This window comes from Ostrea edulis, chromosome 3 (assembly GCF_947568905.1).
Source record: "Ostrea edulis chromosome 3, xbOstEdul1.1, whole genome shotgun sequence".
In the NCBI taxonomy this organism is placed as follows: Eukaryota; Metazoa; Mollusca; class Bivalvia; order Ostreida; family Ostreidae; genus Ostrea; species Ostrea edulis.
Genome location: NC_079166.1, coordinates 7,348,835 through 7,368,591, shown reverse-complemented (window position 1 = coordinate 7,368,591; position 19,757 = coordinate 7,348,835). Strand labels below are relative to the sequence as shown.

The window sequence follows — 19,757 nt, the reverse complement described above, 5'->3', positions numbered from 1 at the left end:
GTGAACCCTGTATCTTGATCAGTCAAACGGAGTTATCTGTAGTCAAGATTAATGTGCCAATCGTCAACCATCCAAAAGATTACGTTGTTAAATACCACTCTGCATTGTAATTCTTTGAAGACGAAAACGTATACATGATTTTGTTTTTGGAAACATGGCTCTTAGGGCCTACTCGTTTACTGTTATTTCGGATTTCAAAAATTTCGGTTGAGCATCACTGAAGAGACATTATTTGTCGAAATGTGCATCTGCGCCCCTATTCACAGAACATCTTACGACTAAGCTGAAAAAATAATCCCGTCTGATAACCAAATCCGATCAGAAGGCCATACGTATGTATTAAAGTTTTATAAGCCATGGATGTACTTTACATATTTATTGAGAAAATCTACAAGATATGAAAAATAAGAAAATTACAGTGTTCATAAATTTTGATCTTAGTCGTAAGCTATTTTGTGAATGGGTGCCCTGGTGCATTAAAATTGGTCCCGTATAAGCTTTACATGTTCAATAAATGTTATCTATATTCGTTGTATGTCACGACTGATCTCATTGTTAATCTAGGCGGCATTGAACTTCGTGCACTCTCGCTACTATATATTCATCAAAACAATTCCTGTAATGCTTATCAATATATACTGAAGATAATTCTACAGAATATTTCATCAACTTCAAATTTGGCAGAAAGATTTGCTGAAAATAGAAACAAATACACACAGCATCGATTTTCTCATGTTCCGGGATTTGAGGGCATAATCACTGTGATATCGCATAACATGCACCCAGTCGGTGCCGCACTAAGTTATGTGAAGTCTCTGATGTGATATTTTCAATTACATGATCGGTGCCATGTCCATCTTTTTAAAAGTGGAACAGCGATAATTAGGGAATTGGAGGTGCACACCTTAGCAAAAGGACATCATAAATTTATCAAACCAGTTGCCTATAGCGTTGTATTGGGGATGATAATCGTTGATATCGGATGATTAAATATCATCGACAACTGTTAAAGCTGAAATTCAACGTTTTTCAGTGTGTTATCAATGAAGTATATTATTTAAATTAAACAAATAAATTCATGTATAAGTTCAAAACGTTTAGACGCATTGAAGTTGTGAAAATTCATTAGTTCAGTACCTGGATATAGGTTAAAACGTCCGTTACGCCTGCGTGTATTCGTTGTGATTTAGATTGCACTGATTCTTTTCAAATTGATGGATAAATACACGTATGTCAATCAACTTTGATTCTGGTTTTGCAATTGTGCATATTGAATATAGAGTGGTGTTTTCATGTGATCACACAAGAGGTGCGGAACACAGAGATATCCGAAGTGAACCAAGATGACACTCCTTTGCCCTCAAGTGCTAATCACTAAATGCCATAAAAAGACATATTTTGCCGGCATTTTCACCGGGGAGGTTCATCAACCGTAACATCTTCTAGATCCGCGCCTGCTCATCATGAGAGAAGACGAATGTGTATAACACAAATATCTTATCATTAAAGGGTCGTGTGTAATCGTAAGCTTGCGAAATATCATTTTCGTCACACATTGGATATGGTGGTTCGTCTTTTAGTATTTTTCGGTAAGTAACCTTTCTATCATAAATATTCTAGCTTTTGTAGCAATGGATAATATTTACCAATAATGTGTTAGGTATGAACTCATGTACTTTCCATGTACATATGCATTAGTTTTGATTTCGTTTGTTTGTTTTACGTACCTTTGAGAATACTTCACTCAAATAGAGACGTCACCAGTTGCAGGTAAAGTACACCAAATATAGACCTATCGTTAGCGATTGGGTCATGTTTCACAATAGAACGTACGACTAACACTAAAAATATTGCAATGTAGACAGTTTTAAAACTTCTCAAATTAATAAATTTTGTAAAAACATTCTTACAAAATTAGATAACCGAATTATTCTTATTCACATTAAAATCACATTTCAATTAATTGCGAGAATAAAATAAACTCCAGAGGGAAATCTTTGTCTTACTCTTTTAATTTCTTTTTTTAAAACGTGGATAGTGTAACAGTGAGGGTTTTTTAACTTGCGAATGTCTGCCCCGACACGGGACTTTTTAAAGGCCATATTCAAAAGACTCTTCATTCTCATCTCTGATTTTCGAGCGTTTGGCGAAGTAGCAATCACTACCCATGTTTACGTTTTAGGTTTGACGCTGCCGTGGCACGAGCGAGGCTGAAACTCACAACTTCCGATTTATGACGTAAATGCTCTACCAATGAGCTACCGCGACGTACATGTACACGTATGTGTGCAGGAATACTATCTCTGTCCTAATACCTAGTCGAATATTATATGATATTGCACTTTTCAGTTAAATGAGGATACTGACGAAAAAATGATACTAATTGTATTGTTATTTGATTTGAGAATTTAAAACTACGAAACTGGTAAACTTCCGTCAGAGGTCGTTTGCATATTCTACGGAACGAAATCTGGACAACCATCATTTTGGCGTGTTATTCATTGTTAATTCATTTCGTGCTGGAAATCACCCTAAATAATTAGAGATACGTATGAATTTGAATAATGCCATGTTTATATAATGCATCTATTCATTGATACATGTACATGTATCTATCCTGTTGCTGTACATTGTATGTATTAGTCAGTAGCTTAAGTGGACATTTCGTTTCGTAACCACGAGGTCGTGAGTTGGAGCGCCGCTTATACCATGACCGCGCCACACCTGAGACGTAAACATAGACTTGTAGTAATTGATCCTTCGCTAAACTCTCGGCGAGAAGTGAGAATCACGGGTCTTTCGGATCTTTTAAAAACAAAACAACGAATGTTCCGTGCCATGACAGGCGATGTCAAATTATTAAAGATCCTCCACTGCTAGAGCCATGAGCGCTAAGCTTAGGTCTAAAGTTACAGCTGGTGACTTCTTAATATGAGTGGGAAATCCTGGAGGTAAAACAACTAACCAACCAACATTTTATGATCTGTGAGACACATTTGAAATGTACATTACATAACACCTTGATACTTAAGGCCTTGTGGTCGCTGCATTTGGAGGATTGTGTAGGACTCCCTGGGTCAACTCTGGTGCCTCCTGTTACCTGTTCGTCACTCACATGAAGGAAAGCTGGGCTGAATCTGTGGTAAGACCCTACAGGCTTTGGTAATTTAAACAGTCATAGAAAGCAAGTCAAGATACCCCCCCCCCCCCCAATAACGAAAAGTAAACAATGTGATAAAAAGACCATTGACATGGACCACAATACGCAGTTGAGGCAATTTAGAAAATGTGTAAATGAGTACACTGTAAGTTTAACAATAGAAAGATTTTTGATAAAAAGTTATACATGCATAGTTTAATATTTCTATTTTATCTAAATGTTATCAATTGTTTTATCCCTTACACATGTATTTCAATTTTGTAGTTCATAATAGAAAAGTGAAGCCCTGTAACTAACTGGAGCGCTGTGGATTAATGAATTCGGTTGATATATTTTATTCCAAACAAAACATTGCCTTTATAAAAAGGTATATCTCATTTAACCGCAATGTTTGTGTATAGATTTAGTTTCTCGACCAAAAATGGATTAATACCTCCATAAACAGACTTGATATTCCATCTGAAATTATAAGACAATGAAATGTAATTTTATGCAATAATAGAAACTTGCAATACCCCTACGCTGTTCATATAAACTCTGAATTCCGATATGATGACTTGTTTGCGTATTTTAGGTGCAAAGATGCCGATTAAAACATTCTGTACTGTAATACTAGAAAGCATATGCTTGTATTAATGGACTGTATAAATTGATTTGCGTTGCTTATATTGAATTTATACAAATCGACAATCGAAAAAACAGGTTTATACTATTGGATCATAAGAACATGTAGAGTTTCACTGCAAAATTGTCACACTGTAGATCTATAAGCACTACAACGCCAATTCGTTTTGGTATTCGTTTTATGATTCCTCAATTTTGAAATTACATGTACATGTATATTTCCAGAGGAATTAACAATACAAGAAACCTCAGGTTTAAACTGTTTTAACTTTATTTTCTCACCCAAAACTAGCTGATGACATAATGTGTTGCTTTTCTTTTCAGTCAATGTGTACTGAACTTGGAGGATATCTTGTGGAGATCCAATCACAGCAGGAGAACAATTTCCTCATAGATTACGCCACCAATCATCTACACAGTTAGTGACTGCTCTAATATACGATCAACAATGAATTGTCAAATTTTCGGGACAACCTGTCCCTTCCTCAGGACGATAGAATATTTACATAGAAAAGAAAACTAAATAGGAAAACAAACTAACACTACAACTAAACTACAAAAGCTGATAACAAACAAAACGTCTACATATAAAAAATTGCGAAATATGATACAATAGAAAAATCTGTTCTAATAGAGCATCAAACCTGAACTAATCAGGCTTACACTGGATAAAGTAAAAAACAAAGAACGAGTTAATTAATCGGTAAACTAAAGGGTATGCTAACACACATTGTAATGACGGCTTATAATGGATATTTCGTATCTGGAGGTGTAATGCTAAATAACTAATGTTGGACTGTGATGAAAAATAATTTAAAAAGATTGAATAGAATAGTACATCAATAAAATTTGGTATTGGAATACAGCAACCCCCCCCCCCCCCCCCAAATAAAAACCAAAAACAACAACAACAAAAAAAAAAAAAAAAAAAACAAAACCGAGACAAACATAATTAGGGGGACTGGGTAAGGGTACTATAGATACTGAATAATAATGAATACACAATGAAAAAAGATAAAAAGATGTAAAACGGACTGCTAAAGATGATGCTGTAACGAGAATTAGCGGGCAAAAAGAAAATGTAAAACAAACAGAACAACACCGAGTAATAACTAGGTGAAGCTAGGCCACATTCATTCCGGTGAAGTCATTGGGTTTGTTCATGTCATTGAGACAGAATATATTCAGTCTAGACATCCAGATATACATATTATATCTGTATATGTCTATATATCTATCTGTCTATCTACATACCTATCTATATTTATATATGTATAATGTAAAACTTATACGGTACAAATTTTGATGCACCAGATGCGTTTTTCAACAAATAATGTCTCTTCAGTGATGCTCAACCGAAATGTTTGAAATCCGAAATAACAATAAACTTTAAGAGCTATTTTAGGGGGAAAAGCATACCAGAAGACCGATTGATATCACAATGTATACCTTACCCAATTGACTTTGCGTTCTACAGCTACCCGACGTTATTATGATGTCACAATGAACGTTTACTTTTCAACGTTACCATGTAACTATGAAAAAAATCAAGACAAAATGGCCGAATAGTCGTAAGGCGAAAGTACTAGCAGGAACTGATCGTTGATTATTATGATTCTTTTAAACTCGTTCTTTGCACATATATAAATATATATATGTGTAATTGTTTGTATATATTTACCTCATCAGTACAGTCATGATAATCAGTATATGTTGTAAATGAACTGTGTTATCAACCCACTATAGTTTCAACAGAATTAAAGCTATTTGCAATATTTAGTTTCATTTCTGGTTCTTTCTAATTTCATAACAGTTCACACAGGCGGTCCGTCAGGAAATGGCAGTTTTTGGATAGGGGGAACTGACATGTTGGTTGAGGGTAATTGGTTCTGGCTTTCAACAAACCAAAAGTTTGCCTTCACTGACTGGTATGTTACTTCACACGAACCCAATGGAGGGATACATGAAAATTGTGCTCATCTTGGATCGCATCTGCATTTCCACTGGAACGACGCTGAATGTCACATACTGTACAATTTCATCTGTGAGACCGAGTAATGCCATGTCTAGTTTTATAGCACTGTGTTCCATTATGTCGCAATACTTAGCTTAATGTGGTCACGTATAGCATGTGATAGCAGACCACGATGCTTGTGAATTTTGAATCCATTTACTTCTGCTGTATCCATTAGCATATAAACTGTAAGTCTTTGGATGAGGAGAATATTTGCCATATCAAGTGACTTTTGGCTAGACCCACATTGTTTCTTTGCGCACAATGAAAATCACTGGGGAAATATGCAATATCCGGGGAAAAAATCATCATTTTGGCTGCTAGGAAGTAGCACATATATTTTATCAAAGTCGAACAGGAGTATACGGAAATATACCTGGGTTGGACCGAAGTTACTCTGGGTGGATTTCAGTACATGTTGCGAAATTACTTTGATAAAATACATTAAAGTCCTTTTACTATTTATTAAAAAAGCAAGATATTCTTATCAATTAAAGAGATATATATTTTCTTAAAGAGACATCTATTTAAAATGAGAGAGACATCTTTATTTTATTAGATATATCTCTAAACCGAGATATCTCTCTCATTTTGAGAAATATCTATTTCACTTAAAGATATAGCTCTTGTACCCTAGAAATATATCTTTTAATTTGAGGGTAATTTTCTTCACTTAAAGAGATATCTCTGTACGAATTTCCTCTACATCAAAGATATATCTCTTATATAAAGAGATATCTATTGAAAATGAGAGATATTTTTAGTTGTAAGAGATATTTCTCGAAAAAAGAGATACCTCTTTCATTTAGAGAGATGGAAGGTGAATATAACGAACAGTGATCAATCTCATAACTCCTATAAACAATACAAATTAGACAATTGGGCAAATAGGGACCCCTGGATATACCAGGAGTGGGATCAGGTGCCTAGGAGGAGTAAGCATCCCCTGTCGACCGGTCAAACCCGCCGTGTGCCCTATATCTTGATCAGGTAAATGTAGTTATCCTTAGTCAATATCAGTGTACCAAGATCGACTTAACAATCGGTATGAAACAGGTCAGACAACATTTGACCCAATGATAGGTTGTATTTAAAGAGATATCTCTCTAAAAATAATATATACTGTAGAATCATTAAAATTCGTGGTGGCACAATTTTCGTGGAATTCGTGGGTACCCCTCACCCACGAATTTACATCCTCAACGAATAAAGAATCATAATTACATTCCAGAGTTATCTTTTTTACAATTATACAAATCCACGAAATTACGTCCCCACGAACCCTTTAAAATTCAGTTATCCACGAAAATTGGCCACCACGAATTTAAATGATTTTACACTAGCTCTTTAAGTGAAAGATATATATTATTTTTCGAATAAGTAGTGAAACGGCTTGCCATATTCAATACCTAATTAATGCTTGAAAATTAATTAGAAATACACTCTGGTGAGGTCCAGCCGTTTCGTCATTGGAAAATCATGACATGGAAACGAACACATTTGTTGTCAAGTTGCACAATTTGCATGGAATTTAGAGATTTGAATATTAGAGAGGAATAGAGTGGGGTTTAGTCAGGTTAGACGAGATTTCAATAGAGAGTTCAAAGGTATGTAGTATGGCTTTCAACTGAATACTCCCAATAGTTCAATAATCCTGACTCCTGTTCTTGTTTCTTTTACGCAGATCTCTTGGCGGCGGTCCGGACGTGGTCGGATAATTTCAATTTCAATCTACAACTTCTACAGAACGAGTGATTTTCGTGGCACCTAATTTGTATAATATTGTAAGTGCTAAAATAAAATGTATCATGCGCTTATAATGTAAACAAGAAGTTTTGTTTTACCCTGCTGATGTTACCAATTTACAACAATGGAATTCACCATAATGACCTTTGACATCGTATTTGATCAATGTATTCACACCAGTCATTTGATAAGATATTTGACCTAAATGCACTTGTTCATTTGTTGCATGTGTATGTGGAAAAATGGTCCCACAACTAATATGTAAGATACTTTCAACTAAAAATTGTCTTGTAATTAAAATGAATTGAAACACAGCGTAGTGTAGTACATGTAGGAATAATTCTCAGTGTCATACGTAATTATCTAACGTTTCCAATGCTTAGTCAATTCACCATCGGAGTTTCTACCACTCCATAAGTTTGACCACCTATTATGATATCACCAGATATTATGACCCCCTTTTCTTTCCTTTGTGCTTGCTGAGGGTCCCAATACAATGGAATTGACATGAAAGCGTTGTATGATAATTCCATTGACCATCGGCAAATGTACGCACGACAATTCCAATGCGACAAGCTAACCTGATCTCTTCTCAGGTCACGGAATACCTTTTCCCCGACTTACCGAATCAAGCACACAGGAGTGCCGAATCAACCACTCATCCCATATAAAACATTCCAAACAATGATAATGAAACAATTATTTTGTCTAGCATTACTGTAAACCAAATTTTATTCGCGTGCGAGATTCGCGCGAACCTCATCGATGCGAATATTCCTCGTTGCAAACCAGTCCTTGAATGTCATAAGCTGGAGAAAGGTTCAATCACGAAAATTACTCGTCGCGAACCAAAGTAGCCGCAAATAAATGTTGGTTTACAGTATATCATGTATTTTAATATCTATTATTAATACAAACACACTTTGAAATCCTGCACACCCCAGCATCATCAAACACAGGAGTTCCAAATTCAGCTACTGCAGACCGCTGTGTATGACCATCAATGTGTTTAACCAAAGATTCTACCTAAACAAATGAGGACGTATCTTGCCAGCGACGACTCCGCTTCACCAAAAAAGCGTCGTCATCGATGAGTCAAATGAGGGTGGAGCGATCTTAATTTATTCGATATAAACCTGTCTTGCGTCATGGAAGTTGAATATGCTTTTTATGATTTTTAAATCAAAATTATTGTTTCTTTTTTTTTTTTTAGATTTTCATTATAGAAATGACTGTAACTGACGTCAACTTACATTAGAGAAGCTCTTTTTTTCTCTCTCTCTCGCATATCTTTCGGAAATGCTGCACGATTCCTATAAGCAATACAAAATAGATAGTTGAGTTATCCGTAGTCAAAACCAGTGTACCAAGAATGGTCTACCAATCGGTATGAAACACATCAGACACACAATTGACACAATGATAGATGGTATTGGCAAACTACATTATGATAACGACCAAAAAATTTGCGAAATGCTGACTTTAAACGAGATTGTTTAAACCCCTGTACCTTCAACCTGTTTGTCAGTAGCTTGTCACGATTTAGAAACTGGCCACACGCAGAACAAGCTCTTGTGTATCGAATTAGCTGTGAGACATAAACACCATATGCAGGTGATAATGGAATATTGCTACATAAATATACTACGAGTATGTAATACGACAAGAACATGATGCATTTAATACACGAACTTGAACACAAAACAATACGATTTTCGTTTCTTCAGCAATAGTTGAAATAATTTCACTTATAAAGGAATTTAATGAATTTCTCCATTTTGATCATCAAGACGTTTGTACGAGGTCAAAGGAAGAAAAAAAAATGTCCATACAACGAGTGTCCTAACAGAGAAATGAGCGCAATATTAGTATCGTCTTTGCACGTTTGCTCCACTATCAAAACAAAGGATAGAGCTCCTTAAAAGATGTGTTGATGTCCGAAAAAAATATCCACAAAAATATCATATACATCTTTAGTCAATGTTGTTAAATAGTTATAATTCTTCCACATAGGCATGTAGATTAAATCATTTTTATACCTTTTGATTTACCCTTCTTTAGAATACAAGTGCATGTGTCTTTTAATCATGTGTTACACAATTGAATTATGTCATACAAAGATTTGTATGATATTGGTTGTACTTGGAATTTATCTATGAAGACTAATATTATACTATATCACCTAAGTTTGAATCAAGAAGTCACGAGGTACGACATTCTCCTATAATATAATGACATCATAAAAGTGGCTCTTCCCTTATCTTAATGCTCTGTGTACAGTGGGAATATTATCTGATGATATAACATGATTGGAGGTATCGTACTGTTAAGTAAGTCAATAATATAATTTTACTTATTGAGAAACGTTAACAATGGGAAATGTATGCCCTTTGCCTTAATGACGCTTCCCTGTTTGACTTAGTCTGTTAATAACATGTTACGTGACAGAAAACTCAAAGAATATTGGCATCCTTATCATCTAAATGTCAACAATGAAAAAGTGAAGATAACGAACATTGATCAATTTAACAATTAATATTTATTCAACTGGCGGCCGCCACTTAATTTATGTGGCGACCGTCACTTATTATCTGGCGGCCGGCACTTATTAATTAAAGGCCGCCACATATATTAACTGGCGTCCGCCAGTTATTTTATCTGGCGACCGCCACTTAATTTATATATGGTGGCTGCCAATTGCAAAAACAATGTAATTCGTATCGCTGAGTGATTATTTTGAAAAGATTTAGAATAGTAAGCATCTGTATAGAATCACCTTACATTTGTCGATAACTGGCGCACGTGTTCTGTGACATAGTCTTATTCTAAAATACATGATAGCTAGTCATTGGTTACATGTACTATTTTCATCATTAAATCGTGGAACTGGCGTTGAAGTAGTAGAACGCGATTTTCACACATAACAAGACCTTTCTTTTCCTGTATTTACACTCTAACCATCCCACTCACCGTCGTTCAATTAGCATTTAGTGGCTTTGCACAAAACATCGCTTTATGACGCTATCCGAATCATGCGCGGATCTAGATTATATAAAATGAAAAATAGGACAACAACGCTACGAACCCCTGCAAATACCAGAGGTGAGATCAGTTGTGTAGGAACAGTTAGCATGTCCTATCGACCGGTCACACATGCCGTGATTGAAAAAATGAAATAATCCGTAGTCATATCATTTTACATTTTGCATTTTATGCAGTGAAAAGTTGCATTGCTAATAACATTCACGTTATGTTGATGTTAAATGAGATTGTTGAATCTCCCGTAACATCGACGTATTTATCAACAGTAGCCTGACTCGATTTAAAAACTAATCATACGCAGAACAGGTTCTTGCATATCGAATCATTTCAGAGACCCTAATCCCATATGCCGATGATAATGGAATATCGTTTGAGAAGTTGACGATGTAGCAGCTCAACTCACCTTACCTTTCATAAGCGATGAGTTGTTAATTTGCCGTTAACATTTATGTTCTATAAAATATCCAAGCACGGAGTAGATGTGAAATACTCTGTGGTATTTCTTAATTCGAGCTTAGTGGGATGAAAATGTGAAGATAACGAACCCTGATCAATATCATATAAAGAATACAAAATAGAAAAGTGGGTAAACAAGGACCCCTGAATATACCAAATGTGCAATCAGGTGCCTAGGAAGACTAAGCATTTCCCGTTGACCGGCCATACCCACCATAACCCCTATTTCTTGATCAGGTAAACGGAATAATCCACATCCAGAGTTAATGTGACAAGAACAACCTAACAATTGGTATGACACACGTCAAAGAACATTTGGCCCAATGGCAGTTTTTTTTGTGTTGCAAAGTGGATCGTTATAACGACCATGCAGTTTGCAAAATGCTGACTTTAAACTAGAATGCTGAAACTCCTGTAACATCAGCTTGTTTTTTCGAATCAACATATGGAAGAAAATGTATATTTTAAATAGATAAAACGTATTTAATGCAATGTGAAGATAACGATCAGTGATCAATCTCATAAATCCTATAAGCAATACAAAATAGATAGTTGGGCAAACACGGACCACTGGACACACCAGAGGTGGGATCAGGTGCCTAGGAGGAGTAAGCATCCCCTGTTAACCGGTCACACCCGCCGTGAGCCCAAAATCCTGATCAGGTAAACGGAGTTATCCGCAGTCAAAATCAGTGTGCCAAGAACGGCTTAACAATCGGTATGAAACACGTAAGACAGCATTTGACCCAATGCGAGGTTGTATTGACGAACTAGATCGTTATAACGACCATAGAATTTGTGAAATGCTGACTTCAATCGAGACTGTTGAAACCCCTGTGCCATCAACTTGTTTGTCAGTAACTTATGTCGAGTTGAAGGCCTAAGCACTGTATTTTTTTCTCTCTTCTAGAAGCTATTCAATAGTTTCTGCCTTGTGAGAATATAAAAACATAGCAGTTAAGTAATGAGCAAAATTCATGCCCATGGAAATTCCAACATATCATTGGAATACCTTATATCTACAGACTATGAAGATATTGTCAAATATAAGATCCAGCTATCTGATATGAACTTCAGAATTATTGTGTGTAGAATTAGGGTGATGTTTCGTTATATCACATTTGCTTAAAGAGCAAATCCAACTATAAAGTAGTTTCTCTTTCTAGAAAACGTATTTCACATGAAGAGTCTGGGAGTCCTTAAAAATTTCCGAAAAATATTTCAGTTTATTGAAAATGTGAAACAATGGAATACAACATGACAGAAAGTAAAATGCATTTAACAATTTTTATAAGTTCATACCAAATCAAAAATGTATTTAAAAGCGTAATAAAAATGTGGTTGTTTGTTTGAAGATTCAAATCTTTAAAACCTAACAAATATTTTGTTAAGTTTCACAGTGATAACAATGGTTACAATGATTCTAAACAAAATTCACACAACATACAATTATAACATCGTTCTTCTCAAACGGTTTTGACTACGTATTACCGTTTATTTGTCCCATAACGATCTGGATCATAATTGGTCCCCACTACCCCCTGCTTGCTGTAAGAGGCTGTTATATTGGGCGGTCCTTCGGATGAAACCGCAAAAACCTAAGAGGTACCGTGTCACAACAGGTGTGACACAATAAAGCTCTCGCCCTTTTCAAAGGCCGTAAGCATCGAGCACGGGACTATGATTTGCAGTAGTCATCGGTAATAATGATGTTTGCATATATGAGTGAGAAATTCTCGAGCGGGATGTTAAAGAATATTCAACCGGCCAACCCTGTTTATTTAACGAAGGTATGACCGGTCTATATTGGATGTTTACTCCTCCTGAACACCTGATCTCACATCTGGTAAATCCGGCGGACCGTGTTTGCGCTACTCTCAAACTTGTATTTTCATACTATGCATTAACTTTTCATTGTATTTTTTATGAACTGTGATCAATCTCGTAACTCCCATAAGAAATGCAAAATAGAGAGTTGAGGGTACAGGGTAAATGCTTGTGTGAATCCTGAACAATTTGCTATGGTGAGTGGTGCGCACCATTTGATAGTTTTCCCTCTTAACTTTTCTATGTTCGATATCTATACCCTAAATGCATAATACTAGCTATTTCTTCATTTTCTAGGTGTACACATATTTTAAAACATCTCATTAAAAGTATCTACAAATGTATTTCGCCTGCGTTTTTATTATACCTTTTCTTTTTAACAGTCGCCATACTCTGTGATCACGCCATTGCACAGAATTCGTGTCCGACTCAATGGTTTCATCATGGAAGTTCATGCTATGCGTTTGTCACTAATCTCAAAGCAAACTGGATTGATTCTGAGGTGGGGCATTCCTATTTATATCCGCACTCTTATCCTGGCATGTCAGTCAGTCTCTCACGCATTCTTCTTTCCCAAACTCTTCTTCATTTTAAACAGTAACAAATTAATCTCTTGAAATTTGATTCAAGGTATACTGTACATGTGTAGTACGTTTTCGATATTTTCAATTCTAACCTGGGGTCAAACCGATGGGTTTTTTTCTGAAAAGAAACCTGGTTCCAAGAATTCCTTAAATAGTTTACGTAATTGCCACGTCACCTTTGGGAGGTGATTTGTGGTGTCCTATAGATATGCAAAGAGGAATCGGAAATTATATTGTCATCCTGGGGCAAAATGGTTCGAAAACAATTCTTTCCAACAAAGACCTACTCCTCTTTCAAAGTACGCAGTAGACAAATCATATATTTGAAAAATAATTGGTTCTGTCCTGTAGATGTGCAAGAAAGTTTCTGAATTTTCATTTTCATCCTGGTCCAAATGGGGATATCAAAATACGATGTTTCTCGCAAACAAAACCGTAGTTTCAAGACCTTTATTACACGTTACACAGTAGGTAAAATTACACAGTAGTCAAATCATTTCTTGGAAGATGATTGCTGGTGTCATATAGATGTGTCTAAGGTATCAGCATTATCATTTTCAACCAAGGGGTCATTTCGAGGTTGCTAAACATCTAATGATGCTTTTCTCTAGTTTAAAACCCACTTCCAAATATTCCGCTGTCATTTAGGCAGTAGCAAACCATTTTGGGGTATATAATTATTGATGTCCTTTAGATGTGCAGTGGATTTCGGAATTTTTTCCAGCTTGAGAACAAAAACGTGGTGCTGGATATATTGTATCATGAACAACAAGAATATATTTGTGGTGCTAGGCTTTTTCTTAAAGGATTTTTTTTTTTATAAACAAAGCTCTTCTTTCCACAACTCATTTGAAATATAATTGACCACTAATTAAGTTGTGAATGTATTCTTTGTTAAATCACAAATTAGTTATATTAAATACTCATATAAGAGGCTTAGTCGCATTAAGGTAGCTCCATCCTCATGTGACTTATCAATATTAATGGTTAAAAGTGGGAAAACTTTATTAATTTTCACTCAATATAGTTTAATTTAATCAATAACCAAAGAATATATATATATATATATATATATATATATATATATATATATATATATATATATACTCGAAAATCCAACGTAAAGTCGACACTCGATTTTCACCACACTAATGTCGACACGATACATTTTAGGCATTTTCCAGTAAATACAAGTTAAAATAGTATGAGAAATGATTTGATTGATGTTTATTAGCGTAAATAAAGACATATCTTTTACACAAAATATGATAGCAGATATAATTAAGAAATTTGGAGGGTCGTGTCGACTTTATCCTCTTATATAGTGTCGACTTTATCCTTTTTGATGCCAAAGTCGACATCAAAAATGTATATATTTTATAAAGGGAAATTACTTTTCAAGTCTTATTTGACTATTTGCTAAAATATGTAGGTCAGTGCATTATTTGTGTGAATAACAGTCGTTTTATATTTGGGAAACAAATAAGAATCCTAATACCCTTTATTCTGAATTTAAAAAATAGTTATAGATCTTGATTTGCATTTTACTCAAATATTCACGGTGATCTAAATATAGATATAGAGTTGTCTCGCATCTGTGGAAATCCCCGACGTACTTTCGTTTTGGAGTATATATATAGATATCAAATCAACATGCAAGAATCGGTGTGTAGACTATTCTGTTCTAAATAATCGTGACGATAATTCATCAATTACTTGTTTTGCTCATTTGTTGATTTCATAGTCGTTTTTTTTTACAACGCTAACGATCCTATTCAGTTTCAAAATACCCAAATATTATGTATATCGATCAATGTTATTATTTTACAGTACAATGTATACGCTATCCAAAAACCTAGAGTTCTTGTGATCATTATGAATACATATGTAGAAAAGATGTCAGTACCGAAGAAGAATATTCTCCATCAATAAGTAGCATAGACTTATCGTACGAATTCATACATGTCAATAATGACTCTAGCGCCAACAGCACTCTTGAAATCGAGATTTATGGTTTGCCCTAGATATTTTTGTATCTATATTTGTGCGTGTGTATACAGTACATGTTTATACCGAATATCGTTTTATTGTTGTATTCTTTCAACTGTTGATAAGATATATTTGTAGACTTTTGTATAAAAAACCTAAATTTTGAAATTCTAATTTTCTTAAAGTCTGAAACGGTTTGATGATTTTTAAATGCGTTCAATTCAAGGATATAAAGTACACAAAACCATAATGTGTAAATTAAACTGAGGACGTATTTAGTACCCTACGTCAATCTGCAAAATAAATCTATAGATAAAAAAACCCACCTTAGAATTGAAAAAAAAAATCAAATGAATAAATAAATAGATAAATAAAGAGTTGTCATTTACATGTACTTGAATAAAATCATTACATAGTTCATGGTCTCAAGACAGGAGCGGAGAATTCTTCTCAAAACAGATGGGGGTTAGAAATTTATGTTTTAAAGGCGATCTGTGTTTATTGGAGCTGTGAATATGAGCGGCGAATATCCGTTTATCTTTGCCAGAAGTGGTGATTCAGCATACCTACATGTATACAGATATCTACTCAAGCACAGAGTTGTGTTTGTGGAGGGTTCGATACCTGTATATCTGACATTAAGCAGTTTCAGTTTCTTTATTTCCGTGAGCCATATGGCTCATTGAATTCACATACACATACATATACAGGCCCGTACCGAGGGGGGGGGGGGGGTGCGGGGGTGCAAACGCACTCCCTGTGAAAACCATTAAGCACTATTAAAGTCGGCTGTGTAAATCATCAAGCACTATTAAAGTCAAATATTTTCTAAAATCCTTAGCTTTTACTTTCACAGTAAGGAATATCACGAAATAAATTCAATACATATTGCCTATGCGATGACCAATTTTAGTATGTTTCCCCTTTCATATTTATGAGTATTAAATAAGTAAATAAAAAGCAAAAATTGCATCCAGGATAGAGCATTTTTACCCTGATTTTACTCTATTTCGCTTCTGCTTCCGGGGGGCTTCGCCCCCCAGGATCCCCCACCGGGCTTCGCCCTGGACCCGCTTGGGGGCCTTAAGCGGCCCCAAACCGCTCGCCGTAAATTTATGCACCCCCCATTGAAAAAGTCTGGGTACGGGCCTGATATATATATATATACACACAGGCAGTACAGTAGATATAAAGATATAATACATACAGGAACAGTATATGGAGAGTGCAGAAACTTACATAACGTTATACACTTAATGTTATTGGATAAATTTAAGTTATATATAAACATAGTCTATATATATATTACAGGTATTCATAGAAGTCCTCACAATAACTGTGACTTAACATCTACCCCACAAACAAGTTAACCCTTTTCCACGTACTCCACGTATGCATATTTTTCTTAGACCTTGTATGGAAAGCAGTTGATAAAATCTGCCAACATCACAAACACTCAATTATTTTTTTTTTCAAAATAGATTTAGTATACTCTACCATCTCATCTTTTTCGTCAGAATCAAGTCGGTTTCGGAAATTGCCATGACGTGAAGAAGTGATCTAATTCGTAGTTGTATATTTCTGAGTCGTCGTAAAATAGGAATAAAGTACATGTACTTGTTTACATGGGAACATGAAGGATAACTTCCTCTGTCTCAAAATGTTCATTGAATATAAAAACTTAACGCCTCGACTTTTTTTTTATTTCAAAGCAACATTTCCCGACCTCTGAGGTTATCATACAAAATCCACGAAAACGCGTGCTTTATTTAATTATACATTTATCGGAAATATAATTTCAATTCATGAGCATATGAATTAACTCGTGATTATGTTAAAATTACTTTACTTTAAATATTATTTGTACTTGTCTTGAATGATTTTACACTTAATTTTCAATTATAGGGGTAGTGGTTAATATGCATTAATTTGACTATTCATTTCAAATTCACTTTCATACTGTAGCAACAGCAAAGATTATGTCTGCCAAAAGTGCCAATAGTTCCATTTTAACGGGATTCAGCAACTAGAAGAATGCCACTCCAAAGATCCGAAAACGCTAAGATATCAATTGTGATTATGGAAATCCCTCGAGAAACCAAGAACATTCATTTGGTAAATATGTTCAGCCGCTGAACCACATTGCTGATTCTGCACACTAACAGGGAGGCTACAGATGTGTTGAACCTTTCTGCTATCGTCAAAGACGGTGTGTCAGTCAGGAGTCAAACAAATTCAACGACTAAAACAATAAACTCCTTAAATTTTGGAACTGATGATAATTGCTATACATGTTAATGTCTACCAAATTAAATCATATCAAAACTATTTGTGCTACTTTGCTACAATGTGTGTGTATTGTGAGAGGGATGCACAAAATGTGTCTGTAAATTTTGAGAGTGATGCACTGATTGTATGGGTATATTGTGAATGTGATACACTGAGTGTGTCTGTGTGTGTACATTGTTAAAATTCTTCACATCACTCTCCTTACATCATTCTCTCTATATATACACACTCAGTATATCATGTTCTCTCCCCAAAAACATACCATCTCACTTGGATCACCTCGGCCAACATATACAGTGACGTCAGTCTTTTCCATGATATAACACTGCCAATGTTTGTAACTGTTTTTCTTTGAGAATTATGGGGTTTTGTTTCTCTAAGTCAAACTCGATAAATACATTTTAAAAACACTACTTTCTAAAGGCGACAGTTTTTCTGGGAGGGTAAATAGACGGCCCCATTACAAATGTTAGGTATAGCTATATATCAATTCACGTCATACATCCGAGGTTAGATGCAGGGTACCGAGATCTGCCAAAGTTTGTCGAATGACACTCTATAAACACACTTTCTACATCATTCTCTCTCCTTATAAACACACTCTGTACATCATTCTCTCTCCCTATAAACACACTCTGCACATCATTCTCTCTTCATATAAACACACTCTGCACATCATTCTCTCTCCCTATAAACACACTCTGTACACCATTCTCTCTCCCTATAAACATACTCTGTACATCATTCTCTCTTCCTATAAACATCCACTCTAAATCATTCTCTCTCCCAATAAACACACTTTATACATTATACTCTCTCTATTAATGCACTGAACATCATTTTTTAACCCATAACCACACTCTGTTCATTATTCTCTTTCCCTATAAACACAATCTCTATATGTAAGGTGAAGATAACGAACAGTGATCAATTCTCTCTCCCTATAAACACACTCTGTTCATCATTCTCTCACCCTATAAACACACTCTGTACATCATTCTCTCTCCCTATAAACACACTCTGTACATCATTCTCTCTCCCTATAAACACTGTCCCTACATCATGCTCACTCCCTATAAATACACTCTATACATTATTCTCTCTCCCTATAAACACACTCTGTACATCATTCTCTCTGCCTATAAACACACTCTGTACATTGTTCTCTCTTCCTATAAACACACGGTGTACATCATTCTCTCTCTCCCTATCAACACCAACTGTACATCATTCTCTTCCCCTGTAAACACACTCTGTACATCATTCTCTCTCCCTAAAAACATCCACTCTACATCATTCTCTCTCCCAATAAACACACTTCATACATCATTCTCTCTCTAGTAATGCACTGCATATCATTCTTTCTACGTAAAATACACACTGTTCATCATTCTCTTTTCCTATAAACACACTTTCTCCATCATTCCCTCTCCCTATAAACACACTCTGTTCATCATCTTCTCTCTATAAACACTCTATCCATCATTATCTCTCCATATAAGCACACTTTGTATATCATTCACCCTCCCTATAAATACATTCTGAACATCATTCTCTCTCCAAATAAATGATCTGTTTTTTATTCTCTCTCCTCCCCCCATAAAAACACTCTGCTCACCATTCTCTCTACCTGTAAATACTGTCTTTTCATCATTCTCTCCTCTATAAACACTCTCTCTGTACCCAATTCTCTCTCTATAAATACTCTCTACACCATTCTCTTTCCTTATAAACACACTCTGTACATCATTCTCTCTCCTTATCAAAACACTCTGTTCATCATTTTTAGAATATCCCTATAAAGAAACTCTGAACATCATCCTTTCTCTATGAATGCACTGAACATCATTCTCTATCCCTATCGACACACTCTGTTCATCATTTTATCTCCCTATCAACACACTCTGTACATCATTCTCTCTCCCTATAAACACACTCTGTATATTGTTCTATCTCCCTAAAAACACTCTGTACATCACTCTCCCTCCCTATAAACAAACTCTGTACACCATTCTCTCTCCTTATA

The 19,757-nt window shown here is 35.3% G+C and overlaps 1 protein-coding gene and 2 long non-coding RNA genes across 3 annotated transcripts in view; all 3 read left to right on the top strand.

Annotated features, from left to right (window-relative positions):
- Window positions 1-1,371: 1,371 nt before the first annotated feature.
- Window positions 1,372-7,624, top strand: LOC130053176 (perlucin-like protein). The gene is made up of 5 exons (XM_056159855.1): window positions 1,372-1,589; window positions 3,033-3,142; window positions 4,109-4,202; window positions 5,598-5,838; window positions 7,483-7,624. Exons 1-5 carry the CDS (start codon window positions 1,562-1,564, stop codon window positions 7,514-7,516), a joined length of 507 nt encoding a protein of 168 aa, XP_056015830.1. The 5' UTR covers window positions 1,372-1,561; the 3' UTR covers window positions 7,517-7,624.
- Window positions 7,625-9,782: 2,158 nt separating this feature from the next.
- The window catches only part of LOC125677395 (uncharacterized), a 244,908-nt gene continuing 234,933 nt past the window's right edge, over window positions 9,783-19,757 (top strand). The window contains exons 1-2 of the long non-coding RNA XR_008801678.1: window positions 9,783-9,874; window positions 13,253-13,371. This is a non-coding gene — a long non-coding RNA (uncharacterized LOC125677395). The remainder of the gene's footprint in view (window positions 9,875-13,252; window positions 13,372-19,757) is intronic.
- On the top strand, window positions 14,540-17,770 carry LOC130053175 (uncharacterized). Its single transcript, XR_008801681.1, has 2 exons — window positions 14,540-15,118; window positions 17,408-17,770. It is a non-coding gene; the product is annotated as an uncharacterized LOC130053175 (long non-coding RNA).

What these genes read in the sequence shown, in the direction of transcription:
- LOC130053176 (XM_056159855.1), top strand. Translation starts at nt 1,562, where the DNA reads ATGGTGGTTCGTCTTTTAGTATTTTTCG. An exon ending in CGCCACCAATCATCTACACA is followed by an intron (nt 4,203 to 5,597) that starts GTTAGTGACTGC and finishes ATTTCATAACAG; the next exon opens with TTCACACAGGCGGTCCGTCA. An exon ending in AATTTCATCTGTGAGACCGA is followed by an intron (nt 5,839 to 7,482) that starts GTAATGCCATGT and finishes TCTTTTACGCAG; the next exon opens with ATCTCTTGGCGGCGGTCCGG.